The following is a 17,362-nucleotide window of genomic DNA, read 5'->3' as shown; positions in this document are numbered from 1 at the left end:
TCGGCATTGCAAAGTGCAATATTTTGAAATTGAGAGAAACAAGTGTTTTCAAACATTGAAGAGATAACTTTGATGTACAGAAATCTAATGACTTAAAATTTACTTGCATTAATAAAAAACAATGGAGTGTAAAAACGAAAGCGTGCGTCTGACCTTAGACTCAATTAAAGAAATTATTACTAAAGATGAACCAGAAGTTGAAATTATTAGCTTGGAAGAAGAGCCTGGTTCAGGAAGAGGCGATAATTACACGTCAATGCTTTATCGCCTGCGTGTTATTGGTTTAAAACAACAGAAGAATGGTGGTGAAAAGGTGAAATGGGAACGTGCTATCATATACAAGGTAGTTTTAAGAAATGTATTTTTATAAAGTACTGTAGTTGATACTTTAATTATTGCCGTAAAGATCAGGGTCATAAGGTTGGATGATCAAAATGAAATTTTCCTCATACCTTTACGCATATTAAGGTATTGCCAGACTCACGGGAACGACGCGAGGCCTTCAAGAGTGAAACTCTGTTCAGGAATGAGGTAGCATTTTATACTAAAGTGTGGCCAGCTCTAAATGTTCTGCAGCCAACAGGACATCACGTATTCGATGGAGTGGCCAAAATATATGATGCACGTGACGATCTTATTGCGATGGAAGATTTAAGGGAGCTTGGTTTTCGAATGGGTGACAGAAGAGCTGGACTGCAAGTTGAGCAGCTGCGACAAACGTTAGCAGCTTTAGCAGGCTTTCATGCGCTTAGCCTTGCATTAAAAGAAACAAGGCAGGTCTGATTAGCGATAAAAATTTTAATAAATATTTAAAATCAACCACCACTGTCCCATCCGCAGTAACTTTGCCAAGTAGAATGCAGTAATAATATTCGTAATGGTTTTAATTCAAAGGCCAGACGAGTTCCAAGAGTTGAGCAGAAAAGGAGGAAAAGGTATAGAAGAAGCAATGTTCTGTAAAGAGAACGCAAATTGGTATAGACAATACTACAGAGTCGCTGCCAGTAATGCAATTGCAATGGTATCTGAAGCTCTACCTCCCATGTCACATGACAAAAGGGAAGATGTAATGCGGAGAATGAACATTTTTTTACAAGAAGAAACTTTCTTCCATACGATGTGCGAACTGGCTGCTACTGAAGGGCCTCTAACAGTTTTTTGTCACGGCGATTGTTGGACCAACAATATCTTGTTTCGTAAAGAATTAGAATCTGACAAAAAGGTTTGTACACACTGAGATGTTTTGTAAAATTATTTTCAGTTTTGTTTGTCTATCAATATATGTAATTTATGTGATGATAATTATGAATTTTCCAGCACAGCATGAAATTTTTAACACTTTCCAATCGCATATATATGTATAGGGCACAGTCTAGGATTCAAAAAATTATCATTACAATTATAACTCAAGATTTCATTTGTTCTACTTACGTTTGAGCAGGTTGTATGCTTTGTTGATTTCCAACTGTCTCGGGTGGGTTCATTGGCCCTTGATTTAGCAACACTTCTCTATTGTTGCACCAGCGGAGAAGTCAGACGTGCTCACATGACATCACTTTTACGCCATTACCACCATCACTTAACTTATGCTCTAAAGATGCTCAATGTTCAAGAAGCTTTGAGAGATCCTGAAATCATGTGGGATATGTAAGTGGAAAAGGATATTTAAATGTAGTTTGATTTCTAACTCGGGTGGTGCGATGAAATGAAAAGTACCGTCTTCCGTGATTTACAGTGCGATATAAACAGATCACAGTCGTTTGCCAACAGTTCCAGATATTTTTGTAAATGAATATCTATGTATTGGTTGTTGCATGACACCAAAAGCCAAGTAAATATGCATACCTAAAACGTTATAATGTTAAATTACATACATATACAAGTATTAGAAAATATTAATGTTTGTTTCGAAATTGATAATAGTTTAACTGAAGAGCTGCGGAGATGTGGACGCTTTGGGTTGGGCATAGCATTAGATATGCTTCCAATAAGTACCTGTGCCAGCGACGAAGCCCCAGATTTGTACGAGGATGAAGAACAAAGCGAAAAAGTGGAGGGAGCACAAGGGCCTCCACCCGGAGGTGTGGAGTGTGCACGTCTGATGACTGACCTGGTATTGGAGCTAATAGATAACCAGGCTCTATGAATTCGTTAGACCATTATTGTAACACAATTTCTCAATCCAAAGTAGAAAACACAAATAATCCAATCTTAATTAACCTAAAACGTTCTTAAACGTAATATGGTTTTTCAATATATATATATGAATAAAATGATGTTAACGTAACCTTGATTACTGGTACCCAATTGTTTTAATTCATTTACGTTCTCCCTATAGCAGTTTTGCGTTATACTATTTTAGTATAGTGACATCGTGTTTAACCTTATTATCTATTTCCTAAATTCGGTAAGATCTTATATTACAAGATGATAACGGTGCACAATAATTGATTTCAAATAATTATATATATATATAATATGTATATGTATGTAATAGTGTATTGTACACGAAGATCATGAGTTGATTATATTATGAATTATTATAATATAGGTACGAAGTCCATGAATGCATTTTAAAATTTGTTCAAACTTTCTCGCAAAATGGTGTAATAATCAAAACAGCGTTTCATGCTCCCTGATTCAATAATTACTCTCAAAGCATTCTGCATAGAACAAATGATTGGTACGCACGAAATTAACCATTGTAGCTGGTCCGCAATATACAGCTTAAATATTACTCATTTATTCGGGATGAAATCAAATTCTAACGGTAGTTGTTATTGTATTGGAATAATCGGTTGGCCCGGTATATCGGCATTTTAAAACTATTAGTGGTTGTCTAATAATTTAGGTTACAGCAAAGTTAACTGTACATTGTTGATTAGGCCTCGGCAATGTCTTGAGAAGAATAGTTTTTCACATTGCATAATGCAACCACGTTTCTAGCTGGTAATAAATAAGTAAAAAATAAAATATTTCCAATAAAATGGTCTTACTAACCAAGCTAAATAAGTTTTACAGCGATGATCAGGAATTGAAAACGAAGCGAAAGAGAAAAAAGCAAAGGAAATCACATGAAGAAAACGCGTCCAACATGCCCTAGGAATTTTGGATGTATACCGACACACTCCATGAATGGGTTTATCGAATATCAAAGTATAGTAAATTTATCAGTCACTACTCCCGACTTATATGACAACCACTAAAATGCGTGTTTGTTTATTATACTGGTTTGTTTTATAAAAAGTGCTGTGAATTACGCTTGTTGAGGTGGAGTGTGCGGAGGCGGTTGCGCCACCTGTGGCTGCGGACTAGGTGGCTGTTGTTGCTGTTGCTGTTGTTGCTGAGTATTGGATGCTTGCCACGGTGGATGCTGACTCTGCTGTTGTTGCTGCTGTTCCTGGGCTAGCCGTTGGTGTGCTTGCTGTCGAGCACGAAATTCCGCTGCTTTTAATTGTTCCAAGTGAAATTGCTGCCGTTCTGTAATTAGTTGCTGGCGCTGATATTCCAAGCCCTCCCGTTCCCTTTCCATTGTTGTCTCCAGCTCCTCGAAATGCCGCAATTTTATTTCAAGCTTTTTCATCTGCGTTTCAACCAGTAGTGCCACTAAAGACTTGATTTTTCTTTCCTCTACCGCTGCTAAGTGTTTTGCTTTGACAGCTGCAGCTGCTAACGCGGCTGCCGCAGCAGATTGTAGTTGCGCATCTCTAACCACCTGCGTCAGAGTAATAAAGAATAGCTTTAGACATTGTTTACATGACAGAAACTAATATAATCTTAGCCCTTGATAGAATAGAGTATTCAATGCCCTTAATATTACCTTATCTCTCTTTTCTTTAGCTTCAGTTTCTTCAGGATCTCCTTTAGACTTAGCTTCATCGTCATTCTCCTTTGGATCGACCTCTATTTTTTCTGGCTGGTCACGTTCACTCTCCACTGACTCTTCCTTTTTCATAGATTGTGGTGGCACCTGCGTAGCATCCACCCCCTCCTTGACTTTAATATCCTGAAGCTCCTCTTTTTTACTTTCCGCAGTCGAAGCTTGAGGAGAAGTAACACTTGCAGACGAGGAAGTTGCACTAGTAGCTGAGACAGCAGGATCTTCGGGTGGTTCTGGAGGTCCAGTTCCTGCAATACCGGACTGTGCAAGTCCTGCTGATGGATCAAATTTACCTGAATATACAGACGAGTGATTATTGTTAACATAGATAAAAATCATTTTCGTACTCGTTACCAGTCTATTTAAGCTGTTTTCCCCAAAACTTACCATCTGGATTAGCACTTGCTTGAACATTACGAAGATGCTGATCCAGTAGGGCTGCAGGCACTTGATCTTTGATTGCTGCAAATTCTTCCATAGCGGCTTTAGCAGCACTAGCAGCCACTCTTGGATCCACAACGGAAGCTAAGAAAGCTACCGTGCTCATGACCGGGTTACCAGCCTTGGAAAATGGAACAGGCTGATAGGCGAGTGGTCCTAGACCCTCAGGGCCTCCTTCTTCGAGGTACGGATCTTCGATAGGTAGACGTAAGAAATGAAGTATGCACTCGTCTTGAGTACGAGATCCAACATGTTCGCAAACTTTGTTCCAATCATCTTTATGGAGCTCTAACCCTTCTAATAACAATAGCGTTTCTTGTTCGGTCCAATCGCGAGTGGCACCAGCAGCTTGTTTGCTTTTTAAAACTGCAGGTTTTCTGGAATACTGATCCACCTTCAGACCAAAGTTAGTCATAACTCCAAGTCCGCTCTTTTCTTCTGGTCCCATGCCAACAACAGCAGGCTTCTTTTCCAAATCCAACAGAGATTTTGCAGCACTGGAAGGCTGCGGAGTTTTGGGAGGATTCGGATTAACAGGTGCCAGTCCAGATGGAGTGTCTGAGAGAACGTGGAAGTGAGATGTAGGTGGCGGACCCATTGGGGTTGGTCTAGATTCTGCGTCAACTTGATAATTAATGAGACCCCACTGCTCTAGAAACGCGTGAACACGCATAATGGCACACACATCTCCTGCTAAATTACGTCTGAAAACAATTATGCCACGTTATATGGATTTTTTAGTACAATGCGAGTGATACGAAGTGATTAGTACTCAAATGACACCCTGGTATACAAGAGCTTCTTCAAACCGAATTTTGAAAGGGAAACAGTTTTGTCCGTACCTGCAGGCAGTAGAGGTGATATATTCCGTTGGATTTAGTCGGTAAGTATCGATCATAAAGTTGCGATAAGCAAGGTAGATTTCGGGCGTTTTCGATTTGTTTTTACCATTAAAAAATTCGGACAACGCACGCTTCTCAATCGTATGGATTGAGTTGTAATCGAACCAAGCTGAGTAGCTGGGTACAACAATATGGTGCGTTTGCTCAGTAACATTATCTTCCGGCTCATCTCCTTTCCCACCCTCTCCTCGTTCCTTGCTAGCTCCGCGTTCCTCTCTTTCCTGAGCCGCTTGTGTACTTCCTTTGTCACCTAAAATCATTGAATCAGTAGCTAAAACATTTGCTTATTGTATATTCATAAACACGGCCAATTTAAGTGTGACTGCGGATTACACACCGTCTATAGGCTCATCCAAATCAGCCATGTTGCCAGATTTTAGAGGTTGTAGTTCACTATCTTGTTTTTTGTTTCCAGTTGTCGACAAACTTCCACTACCAGCTGTAGATCCACCACCAGGCCCAATAGAAGGTGGATTGGCTGGGCTTGCTACCACTTCTATTATCCTTGGTTCAGCTGGAGGATCTTCCATCCCCTGTGTCAGATCTTCTTCTTCGTCGACGCCACCTCGAGACTTTTTTGGAGTAGCCAAAGAAGTAGACGAACCTTGGAGTCCTGCCGGTCCGCGACCACTGTTAAAAAAATACGAATATCTATAAAAGTCTGGTTTCACATGAATGTAACGGAATGAGGATTATAATCTATCGACAATCGTTTATCACTTTTCTTCAACACACCATGTTGATGTAATAGCTGCCATTTTTTTAAATACAAAATGCACACCTTTTACGCTTTCCAATTTTTGGAGGTGGACTGGGGGAGCGTTTTCGTTTCTGTTTTTTTGCAGACGAAGGTGGCGGATGAGACGGTTGAGCCATCAAGTCTTCGACAGAAAGCCGGTACTTGTGAACTCTCTTCTGTCCATTATCATCGACATCGTAGTCTTCTTCGTTCATCCACTCATTGTACTGGTCAAGATCTAGAGCCCAAGTAGCCGACACACGATACTGAGGTCTGTAATCAATAATTTCATCACTTTTCCTTGGTTATACTGAATAAGTAACTTATATCTTATTCATGACATGAAATAACTTTTAATTAATTATTATCATACCTTCCACTTGTACTTCCTATCCCGAGAGGACCTTCAGGAAAATCCCAAGGCAGATCTAATGTTGTCCATGAATCGTAACTGTCGGGAAAGTAGTACCAGTGCAATAGAACAGAGCGTTCACGCCTCAAGTAAGGACGAGCGTATTCCTCCTCAAGGGGATCAGCTGGTGGATAAACAATGTGCGTTGCATCAGCCTCAGCTTCGGCAATTGTTCCCTGATGACGCTTAACAACTTCCTTGACTTTGGACGCTGTATTTTTGTCTACATCTGGTCTAACGTACACACAGGGTACTGTCATGCATCGATTTTGTACCAGTGCCCGTTCCGCTGCCACTAACATCTCTATCGCACGATCCATGCGAGATCCGGACTACAAAGTTAATAGAGAATATTCAGATCAAAGATTTGTCTTACATTTTTCAAGTAGAACATCAAGAAATTTTAACAGAGATGGAAAATATCAAAGAATTTTGTACATATATAAATGCATTACCTTGCCGACTTGAAAGTCGAAACGTCGCCATCCTTGTTCCTGTTTAAATCTGAACGCGGTAGCTAATATTTGACAAAGACCACCGCCAGGCTTGAAATCTAGGAAACACTTCATCTGGAAAGAGCAATTAATAATGTTTGAGACATGGTGGTGATTCTTAGTTTTTAGTATTGAATTTGCACCGATTAAACATCATCGTAGTGAGATAATTGTGTAATCTCGAAATTATGTTTAACTAGGAGACATGCAAGTCCGATATGAAATAATTCAGAATTTCATAAAAACTTAGAAAAAAAAATAAATATGACTCTGTACACTGAGCCATGTTTGCACGTAAATGCTACTTACAGGAAGTCTTGTCATCGGCGGTTTTGACACATTTTTTCCGAGGTTATCTTCCTGGAATTGTAACAATTGGACGACCAAAGACGCGAGACTTTTATTCGTGGGTGGATCGGTTTGAACATACTGTGAAAAAAGCAATTAAATTCGATTATAGGGAAATACTGGCGATAGAAAATCAGAGCGAACATAACTCGGCGCTTGGGAGACGCCGGCCTCACCTTTTTACAATTTTTTAGAAGCCACTGTTTGACTCCGTCCAATTGGCCCAGTATATCTGGAGACTCGAAGAATTTCGCATTTGGACCGCCGTCCTTCTTTGGCCCCAAAGAGAGCATTTTCCAATTTAATTTCACTCAAAAACCACCGACACTTGAGGAAAACAACGCTTCGCCACCCGCGAACATCACACACACACAACACAAGAGTCCGAAGTTTGCTGCAAGTCCGGTATTGTATCTCCGCGTGGAAACTTGACAACCCTGTTAAGTTAATTCTTATTCACCATTTACTCTAATTTTTTCTCCAATACTGATGTAAAAAAAAGGACAGTGAAGTATTACAGCTAGTGGATACGATTATCCGTCACAGCCGTTCGACCGCGAGCAAATACACTGAATGTGTATTGTATCCGAACGTCTCACTCTGCGATTTTTCACTACGGCCGCGATATGTTACTCTCGAATAACTGGAACGCTCTCGCCTCCATGGGAAAGCCTGCCCCTTAGTTCACTCTGGATTGCCTGGATTTCAAAATGTCTGCGGCTAACGAAGACGTAGATATAAATGAGGCGTTTGACGATATACTCTTTGGCGAAGAAATAGGCGAAAAAACTGGATTTGCGGAAGGCTACAAAGACGGCAGGACTCAATTGTCAGAGCCTTACCACTTGGGGTACCACAGAGCAAGTCAAGTGGCAGCGCAGCTGGGATTTTACAGCGGGGTTTTGGAGTATAACCTCAAAGCCAATTTGTTTCCTGAAAAAGTTATTGACTTGGCAAACAAATTGCAAGGCGACATAGAAAACTTCCCGAAATACAACTCGGACTCGATCGATATACTTAAACTGCTTGAAGACATTAAGCTAAAGTATAGCCGCATCTGCTCGCTGGCAAAGATCAAATTTACTTATCCCGAGCAAGAGAAACTCGATTTTTAACATGTGTTGCAAGTATCAACATTAGTTTCAGCTTTGAACTTGAAAATGTCTTTGTTTAGTGAGCACTTGGAGAAGGTAGCCACAGTTTTAACTTCGTATCAAGCTTTGATAGATTCTCATCTTGTCGATTTCATAACTGAAAATTTATGGGATCAGTGCTTACCAAAATCACTGCGGAACGAGCTAGAAACACTTAGCTCCAATTCAATCATTAATGCTAATTTTTATGGCCAGGAATCCACTACCCCAGAGCTGTATAAGTTCTGTAAACTTATCAATGCGCTGTCTTTGGACAAATGTAACCTGGTATACGATCTGAGAGACATACCAGACCTCTTCTTGGAATGGGGAATCGATTTAAAGAATTTGGAGTCAAAAATTCACAACAGCAGACTTGATTTTATGAATGTGAAAAAATCCTACGAAGTGGAAATTGTTGCTAGAATCACTTCGTCTTTGGCCGAAATTCATTCTAGCGCTGTTATTGATGCTGGAGCAGGAAAAGGCTATCTCTCTCAACACATTTCGGAGAAATACAAAATTCCCGTCTTAGCCATAGATTCTTCAGACATTGCTCACAGAGGTGCTATCAGAAGACAAAATATATTACAGAAAAAACCCAACCAAAGTTCTCATTTGGTATGATTTTCGGTCTTCAGATTCTAACTCGTATTTTAGTTACCGTCTAATGATTAAACTGATTAATGTATTCAGAATACATCAATTGAATGACTTGTCAAATGTTGTGAAACTCTTTTTTCAGGTCCATCATCTGGCACAGCGCATAGATGAATTTACAGAGTTTGCAGAGTTAGCAGAGAAATATTTTCCTACCTGGAGTTTGAGCGAAAATTTAACGCTTACGGGCCTGCATACTTGTGGTTCTTTAGGCCATTCGGTTATAAAAGCATTTCTAAAAACTGACTGTATAAAATCTCTCTGTCTAGTCACGTGTTGTTACCATTTAGCCGAGACCTCACTCGGCGGGAAACTGAACATTTCAAAAAATGCCAAAATGCTAGCTCAGCAGTCGGTTCAGCGTTCGTGCCAAAATGAGTATTCCTTATCACCAACACTTCATTACAGAGCAGTTTTTCAAGTTCTCCTTCATTCACTGGGTTAGAAAAATTATTTCCTAGACACAATTTGCTTTGAAAATTTCTGTACACGTAATTGAAAGAATTTGTTTCAGGCATGCAGGATGTTAAAGTGGGACGCGGTGCACCAGTGGACAATTTCGTTACTTACGCCAAGTGGGCGTTAAATAAAATTGGGCTGGATCCAACACAGGTGAAATTTTTTACCCAGATCACGAGTGGCAATCAAACCTGAAAATTTACCCATCTAGAACACTGAAATTAAATATGATAAACGGACACTTTTCAGATTCCTCCCGACAATGTCATTGAAGAGCTGTACTCTTCCCATGAAAGTTTCAAGGCGAAAATGGAACTTTTTCAAACCTTGAGAATTCGACTTGGATCTGTTATAGAATCTGCAATTCTATTGGACAGAATTATTTATTTAGAGGACAGTAAGGTTTGCTCAAACTTTGCTCTGGTGCGACTATTTGATCCTCTCATATCCCCGAGGTGCTATGGAATAATTGCCATAAAGTAATGCAATCCTTACACACCATTTTATCCTTCTATTGAAAAAATACTTGAGGATATAAAAATTGATAACTTATATTTATAGAAATATGAAGAAAAAATAAAAATTGCAAATTATTAAAAAGTTATATTTATCAACGAACTTCGTCATTCTTATCTAGCATGCAATAAAATAAGTTTATAAAGATCTTATGATATAGAGTAACTTTGATTTATGTCACAAATGGCAAATTATTGAAAAAATAGTAAAAATTTCAGTCGAGAATTTGTCTAATCTTACAATTGTACATATTTCTATGAATACTGGCCATGCAAGTGACTAGAACTCTTCAGTTTTGGCGGACTCCAAATAATCCATAACTGACGAGAATCCTTCTTCTTGTACAACAGGAGCTAGAATTCCAGTTGGTCTTTGACCATTTCGCGTTCTACAAATGCTGCAATTGCACAGACCTCGACAAGGTGGACAAACCCAATTCTGAAATAAATGCAAAAAGAAATTTAGAATACCTTTGCATAAGATTAGTTGATTTGTGGCAGCCTAAGGAAGGTTTCAATGAGTAGAGCTCGATCTAGTGGATATTGAACATAATTTTTGGAATCTTACAGGATCCTTTAATGCAACAGCCGCATCTTCCCCATACCTGCCCCGCAAGCAAGGCCCGCAAAATTGACCCCTGACCCCTATGCATTCCCCGGATCTGCATACGGTTTTTGTGTCCAAAGTTTTTTGCCTGCACTGATGGCAGCTAGTGCCGTTTACTTTGCAGTAAGTTTTCCCCGAACTTCTATCGGCAATGTTGAACAACTGTTCCTCAGTAATTTCGTCGGGAGAAGGTATGCTGTCCGGGTCGTACTCGGACTTCAGTACTTTATGGAATACTCTCTTCTTCGGTACATCCTCTTCCTCATCTTCTGAAGTCGGAGTAAAAGATTCCTCGTCCTTCTCCTCATTTTCTTCCCCATATAAATCTAATCTCATTAAACTGATCTCTCGTTCAAAAGGTATGGCCCAAGGAAAGAGGACCTTGAGTCTTGGACCTTTTCTCTTTTTATCGATATCTTCCACCTCATCGGTATCATCCGAATTGGAGCAAGAGATATGCTTCTTAGCACTGTTGCGTGTGTTGTATTTCTTACGAAATTCGAGTTTTACTTTTCCTCTGCCCCAGCGCTCAGTCCTCTTCGCATTTGGCTTACGTCTTTTCTTTGGGGGCTCATCGATCTCCTCCCCATCGTCAGAATCTTCCAAATTTCTACGCCGCGATGTGTCCAGCAACTTTAAATCAGCTGTATCCTTCTTCAAGTCTTTGAAGAATTCTGCAAACTGTGAGAAAGTGAGTTGCTTTTCGTCGCTCGATACATAAACGGCGTCCTATCGACCTGAGCATGAGAGGTTAGAAACGTTTTACTTACGAAAGCGTCTCTTTCGGCGATATTTTTTTGACGAATAGCATCGTAGTCGTCCTCTTCCATTTTTCGCTAGCAGTATTCAACCCCGAATAGTACAAGAAAGTAATTAAACCAAGGATAATTAATCTCGCCAAACGTCCTAACTAAACCTAACTCCAAATACACAACAGGTTGATCACAGCGTCTACAAGTGGCTATAATTTGGCGCGAACGTTGACGCATGCGCGATGCGATTGGCCGGAAAAGAAAAGAACAGAAAACCAAACGAAATTTGTCTGACATTGATACTGGAAATGTAGTCTAACCGTCGTAAGTTCAAGGCTGCAGAGACCGAGAGATAGGGCAAGATAATTTTATCGCAACCCGAAACAACATAACCTCCCAATCGTTGATTAATTTTCACCACATTTTCACCGAGTTTCAACGATGAGCGCGTGGAGCGTAACACGTGAATACAGCGAAGCATTTCCCGATGCCAGATCGATAAAAACCCCCGTGAAATTCGTATCAGCTGCAATATTAGGGCCGATCGTGTTCATGTTGACATGAACATTCGTTCATTCATCCTCGCCAAGTCTCCCCATTCGGCAGGTAATCAAAATAGAGGTATTAATAAATGAACCATTTCAATTACTGACTATAGAAATTGTGAGTACCGGACATAGGTAGAATAAATGCTATTTCGAAATCACGATCGAATGCATCTTTTTTTTCTCTTTTTGCATAACATGCAGATGCTTCGCTGATTTGTATATGGACGGTTTTTGAAATGATGCTAAAGCTGAACCGGTCACGCTTAGCAACCGAATGCTCCGAACTTCTTTCAAAATTAATTAAGAATCACTCGACGCTTAATACGATTTTATCGAAGTATTATATATATATTCTCACGGAGTTCAATGAATTCTTAATTTATCAGCCTTGCTAACCTCTTGAAATCAACGTTACCCTACTAAAAACTATTTTGTGATAAATCATTGCGATACGTCGCTAACTCTACTTATTATACCTTCAGCTTCATGTTTTGAGCATATAACATGATATCGGTTAATTCTCTCACATTCTCACGTCAGCCGAGATCGCAATCTCCACGATGTATATCGATCGGTATCACTTTGTCGCAAGTACCTGTAATAAGGGCACTGCTACGGAATACTTTTGCCAAGATCTCCTACCTATAATACGTACTAACAAAGTGACAAACGTTATCGATTAGTGATCATGACGCGAGATTTTTTTTGGGACGCCGAAAACTTCCATTCCCGCGATCTATTGATTCTGTGTGTGGAATTTGGATGCCACGTGTTATGGGGGAATTTAAACTCCACTTACCTTCAATTTGTTCGTCCTATCGGAATGATTAGTTACATACATAACGCGGTTATATATAGCTGCATAATCTCGCCGTCTTCGTTACTTCGTTATTATTGCTTCGAAACTGTTCGTGATGTAAAAAAAATTTAATTCGTTTCAGCGTAAGTTGATTCGAACATTTTCTCGCGTGTATATATAACGCTTCACAAAATTCTAGTACGAAAATTATATAATTATGATAGTCGCGAATGATAATTCACAGCTGATCGGTCAAACGGAAGAAATTTCTCTATTCATGTACGATCATGTACGCATACGTGCACGTATTCGTTGTTTTCGACTAAGAGATCAGCTTTTATCGCATTTGCATTTCACACGCCGCAGTATTCATAGGTGTAAATCAAAGCAGGGACAGAATGAATATTATTAATAATAAGTCAGACGCAATTGCATGAATAAACAGCAACGAAGAATGGACTGCAAATAACGCTGCAGCATAGCCGACTTATTCGTATCTCATACAAGGTTTAAAATTCTGTCAACCTTAAAGGTCATTCGTATATACCGTGTGTACAGAAATTAGTCGACAAATCTAAAAGATGTATAAGCTACTCCTGTAGGTTACAGTTCGCGTATGATCTTCGGGCGGTAAATGGAATTTTCCGTTAACTATAAAGCGTGACTGACCCGCGCCGCTAAAGTTTATCATTATATCGCGATATTGATACATGTATGTTATTACGCTATCGGCAAGTGATCATCGATAACGACGCGCTACGTAGTCATTCTCCTCGTCACTGGGATCGTACCGATGATATTTATTGTGTATGCTGAATTGTCTCTCTCCGTACATACATAAGTATATAATCAGTGTACATTGTACACTGTACAATATACATTCTCTATCTCCCCTCTGTTTGCAATTTCCCCTGCGCTTAAATTTTCTGCTACGGTATTATCGTCGAATGTACAAAATAATCGTGCAGTTGATGCGAATCGTGAAGGAAGATTAGTTAAACTTTGAATTGCAATCGCGTGCCGGCACAGCGAGTTACCAGGCAAGATTCGAGAGCCTTGGTAATAATTTATTCAACCTTGACGGGCTCATTTTGCAAAACATATCCTAATCTTCACGATGCAGCTGCAGTTTTAAAAAGGTATCATCTAATTTTTCCGTTTCTGATCGTTGCTGTGACGGTTTATCCGCCTTCGTATTGTGCTCATATGTTTGTTTTTGGCCAAATCTATTTAGGATACAGATGACAGTAGTATTTGATCATATCTAGGCAGCTGCGGAGTCTTTCCACTTCCATCCTTATTACAGCAAGACCCCGGAGGTTCTTGGACCATATAACGTGCATTCGCCACCGCACGACTCTCAGTTTCATTTCGGCAGGTGGGGAATAACGTTTGGTTGTGTTCGCATGCAGTTCGGTTTATAAAAACGTCTCTACACTCCACTTCAAAACTTTATACCGACGGTGAGTATCTAATCTACATTAACAATATAATATTCAATCACTCGAGACATAAACAAATTGAATGAATTTAAATTCACAGCGTGCTAATATCCGTTGCACCATAATTAATTATTCGGTGTTTTTCACAGCGATAATTTTAATTTTGTACCGATGAAATATTTCGAGAACCGTTCATCAAGTTTTAATTAAACCTTCCCGGCCATTCGTTGTGTTTTTCTATGATATCACAGTCAGTATCTCAGCACGCGTATACTTAATATAGATTGTAATTGTTATATTTGCAACATAAATTTGCTCAAGTGTAAACTGCAGACTTCTGTTGATTAAGATTATAGCACAAATGCGAGCCGCTGTTAGATCGTTAATGAATATTCAGCAATTTTAATCCATTATTGTATTTTTTGTAACATAATTTCTAATTTCCGATATTTTTCGTTTTTATGAATACAGCAAAAGTATGAGACCCCTGGCCAGATTCGCCCTGCGGACCTTCGGTGGTCGGCAAAATGGGAGAAAAGATTGTCTTCAGCAGTGTTCGAGGGGCGTCAGTTCGCAGGAGGTTTTCAAACGGGAATCCAAGCACGGGGCCCATAACTACGCGCCGTTGCCCGTCGCCCTTACGAAAGCGGAAGGGATTTGCATGTGGGACGTCGAAGGGAAACGATACTACGATTTTTTAAGCGCCTATTCAGCCGTCAACCAGGGACATTGTCACCCCAAGATCTACAAGGCGATGGTCGAACAGGCAAAAATTCTGACCCTCACATCTCGCGCATTTTACTCAGACGCGTTGGGTGAATTTGAGGAATACATCACGAACCTATTCGGGTAATGATTCGGCGAGAATTTCGCGCTCTTCTACATCGATAATCGGATAATATGACGTATAAGACAAGCAGCTTACCGGCACGTGTGTAACGGATTTTAAATATGTGCTTATAGCACGTGCTCGACTGTGATACTCGCGGTAATAATTTAGATATTCGTATGTGCGGATACGAGCTGTATATAGTATGGGTATAATGTGTGAATCGAATCACCCCACTCGAAGTTTTATCGCTGTTGGAAGTCCGCTTTAGTGAAGCGAGATTGGCAAATTGGGCAGCGATTGTAATATTTTCAAATATTACGAAAATAGAGGCCATTAATTTTTTGATTACACGCATATATATATATATATGTGTGTGTATATATATATATAATATGTACTAAACAGTAAGCATATAGGGTCATGTTACTTATACGATTGAAAGGGGTCAATCGGTTGCAAATTCCTGACTCTGAACTTTATCTGTTTGGATTAATATACGTCAGTCTTATCTCACTTGACGACCAAATGTGTTATTACTACATCGCTCTTTATCATGCGATGTTGTACGGGTTATGAACACAAGCTGATTATCTGCACGGGTATCTTAAGAATCCAATTCCCGATCGGAGAATTCGATCAGTGCTTTGCGGACGCCACTACTTTGGCCTATAACTAAGGAATAGGGTTGAACATCGACACGTTTTTCTCTTGCAGGTACGACAAATGGTTGCCAATGAACACGGGAGTGGAGGGTGGAGAGACAGCCTGCAAGTTGGCCCGGAAATGGGGTTACTCCAACAAAGGAATTCCCGAGAATTCAGCGAAGACCGTATTCGCCGAGGGGAATTTTTGGGGCAGGACCATGAGCGCGATTTCGTCCAGCACGGACCCGAGCAGCTACAAAGGTTTCGGTCCGTACATGCCCGGGTTCCAGGTGATCCCCTACGACGACCTGAAGGCCCTGGACGAGGCTTTAGCCGATCCCAACGTGTGCGCTTTTATGGTGGAGCCGATCCAGGGAGAGGCTGGTGTCGTCGTTCCCCAGGTGAAGATCCTTTAACGGTCGACATTCGCTACCGATTTTCAGTGCAGACTAAAAAGGCGACTGTAGTCGATCATCGTGCTATTGTTTCTTCACAGGAAGGCTACCTGAAGAGTGTCAGGGAGCTTTGCACGAAACACAACGTGCTCTGGATCGCCGATGAGGTTCAGACCGGTCTGGCGAGGACCGGCAAGCGATTGGCGGTCGATCACGAGGGAGTGCGACCGGACATCGTTATCTTGGGAAAAGCGTTGTCCGGGGGATTTTACCCGGTGTCCGGAGTTCTCGCCGACGACCAAGTAATGCTCACTATTAAACCCGGTGAGCACGGATCGACCTACGGCGGTAATCCTTTGGGTTGTAGGATCGCCATGGCTGCGCTTCGGGTACTGGAGGATGAAAAACTAGCCGAAAACGCCCAGAGGCTGGGTGAAATACTGAGAAAGAAGCTGGGCGAGCTGCCGAAAGAAATCGTTAAGCTAGTTCGCGGGAAGGGATTGCTCAACGCGATCGTTGTCGCCGATGGTAATTCACCAGTCACGAAACGGTGGATGCGATCAGTAGAATAATTTGGATGTCAGAATAATAGGATTACGCATTTAATGTCATTATTTTTTACCCCGCAGGTTTTGACGCGATGGAGATTTGCTTGAAATTCCGCGACGAAGGACTTCTTGCTAAACCCACACATCGTCAAATAATCAGGCTGGCTCCACCGCTGGTTATAAACGAAGAACAACTCGAGGAATCGATCGGTATTATATCCAAAGTGATCAACCAATATCAGAAATAATACAACTTCGATTTATACAATATACTCGCTCGAACGACTGAATTATAATATTTAACTTATTCAATTCATGCAAATGTAGGTATATGTATATGTGTGCATGTGGTTTGTACATTAATGAAATACTACAATTTTGTAATAATTTTTTTTACTGCGATCGAGTTTTGAAAACTTTGAAGAATATTTATAGATTTAGTTCATTACTCTACTTTTCGTGATATATATTTTGAAAAGTAAATTTCATAATTGGTGCATTATCACATTGAGAAACATAATTGATGATTGGTAATACGGTAGTGAAAAAAACAATATTCCCGATCAAATTATCTGTCGACCTTAGTCTCGTGTCCAAGAGAATAAAAATTCACTTTCAAGTAACAACAAACTTACGCATACTCACAGCGATAAAAGTTTATCCCCGGTGTTTTGAAGCTGCCTATTATTTGCTGAACTGAGAACGAGTGCTAACAACAATTGTGGCGTCTGTCGAGTGACAACGACGTTAATCGTCCAGACGTCAATACACGAATACAGAATTGTTTACAGTTTGCCTAATTCGGTGTGTGA

The 17,362-nt window shown here is 40.3% G+C and overlaps 6 protein-coding genes across 10 annotated transcripts; 4 read left to right on the top strand and 2 right to left on the bottom strand.

Annotated features, from left to right (window-relative positions):
• The first annotated feature begins 121 nt into the window (after positions 1-121).
• Positions 122-3,025, top strand: LOC124222220 (uncharacterized). Of its 2 annotated transcripts, none has more exons than XM_069137455.1 (5): positions 122-313; positions 469-773; positions 895-1,222; positions 1,442-1,647; positions 1,924-3,025. In XM_069137455.1, exons 1-5 carry the CDS (start codon positions 122-124, stop codon positions 2,144-2,146), a joined length of 1,254 nt encoding a protein of 417 aa, XP_068993556.1. In that variant the 3' UTR covers positions 2,147-3,025. The 2 variants fall into 2 exon arrangements, with proteins under 2 accessions (XP_068993556.1, XP_046488927.1); XM_046632971.2 differs by having other exon boundaries at positions 122-343.
• On the bottom strand, positions 2,294-8,078 carry mor (SWI/SNF- related protein mor). Of its 2 annotated transcripts, none has more exons than XM_046632965.2 (10): positions 7,393-8,078; positions 7,178-7,297; positions 6,830-6,943; positions 6,336-6,706; positions 6,005-6,256; positions 5,561-5,853; positions 5,164-5,473; positions 4,268-5,025; positions 3,821-4,173; positions 2,294-3,715 (listed from the first exon to the last, which is right to left on the bottom strand). In XM_046632965.2, exons 1-10 carry the CDS (start codon positions 7,507-7,509, stop codon positions 3,257-3,259), a joined length of 3,147 nt encoding a protein of 1,048 aa, XP_046488921.1. In that variant the 5' UTR covers positions 7,510-8,078; the 3' UTR covers positions 2,294-3,256. The 2 variants fall into 2 exon arrangements, with proteins under 2 accessions (XP_046488921.1, XP_046488922.1); XM_046632966.2 differs by having other exon boundaries at positions 6,005-6,235; positions 7,393-8,077.
• LOC124222225 (uncharacterized) lies at positions 7,927-8,331 on the top strand. Its single transcript, XM_046632981.1, has one exon. The coding sequence runs from the start codon at positions 7,927-7,929 to the stop codon at positions 8,329-8,331; it is 405 nt and encodes a 134-aa protein (XP_046488937.1).
• On the top strand, positions 8,245-10,086 carry LOC124222221 (probable methyltransferase-like protein 25). Of its 2 annotated transcripts, XM_046632973.2 has the most exons (5): positions 8,245-8,406; positions 8,566-8,970; positions 9,095-9,449; positions 9,524-9,621; positions 9,718-10,086. In XM_046632973.2, the coding sequence occupies exons 1-5, from the start codon at positions 8,377-8,379 to the stop codon at positions 9,949-9,951; spliced, it is 1,122 nt and encodes a 373-aa protein (XP_046488929.1). In that variant the 5' UTR covers positions 8,245-8,376; the 3' UTR covers positions 9,952-10,086. The 2 variants fall into 2 exon arrangements, with proteins under 2 accessions (XP_046488929.1, XP_046488928.1); XM_046632972.2 differs by having other exon boundaries at positions 8,245-8,970.
• Positions 9,800-11,959, bottom strand: LOC124222223 (cell division cycle-associated protein 7). Its single transcript, XM_046632980.2, has 3 exons — positions 11,361-11,959; positions 10,552-11,271; positions 9,800-10,422 (listed from the first exon to the last, which is right to left on the bottom strand). The coding sequence occupies exons 1-3, from the start codon at positions 11,418-11,420 to the stop codon at positions 10,264-10,266; spliced, it is 939 nt and encodes a 312-aa protein (XP_046488936.1). The 5' UTR covers positions 11,421-11,959; the 3' UTR covers positions 9,800-10,263.
• Positions 11,960-13,544: 1,585 nt separating this feature from the next.
• Positions 13,545-17,333, top strand: LOC124222218 (Ornithine aminotransferase precursor). 2 transcript variants are annotated; one of them, XM_046632970.2, is made up of 6 exons: positions 13,545-13,828; positions 13,958-14,152; positions 14,603-14,980; positions 15,678-16,008; positions 16,104-16,530; positions 16,632-17,333. In XM_046632970.2, exons 3-6 carry the CDS (start codon positions 14,610-14,612, stop codon positions 16,796-16,798), a joined length of 1,296 nt encoding a protein of 431 aa, XP_046488926.1. In that variant the 5' UTR covers positions 13,545-13,828; positions 13,958-14,152; positions 14,603-14,609; the 3' UTR covers positions 16,799-17,333. The 2 variants fall into 2 exon arrangements, with proteins under 2 accessions (XP_046488926.1, XP_046488925.1); XM_046632969.2 differs by having other exon boundaries at positions 13,924-14,152.
• Positions 17,334-17,362: the final 29 nt, after the last annotated feature.

This window comes from Neodiprion pinetum, chromosome 6 (assembly GCF_021155775.2).
Source record: "Neodiprion pinetum isolate iyNeoPine1 chromosome 6, iyNeoPine1.2, whole genome shotgun sequence".
Taxonomy (NCBI): Eukaryota; Metazoa; Arthropoda; class Insecta; order Hymenoptera; family Diprionidae; genus Neodiprion; species Neodiprion pinetum.
The sequence above is the reverse complement of the archived record's forward strand: the minus strand, read 5'-3'. Positions and strand labels throughout refer to the sequence as shown.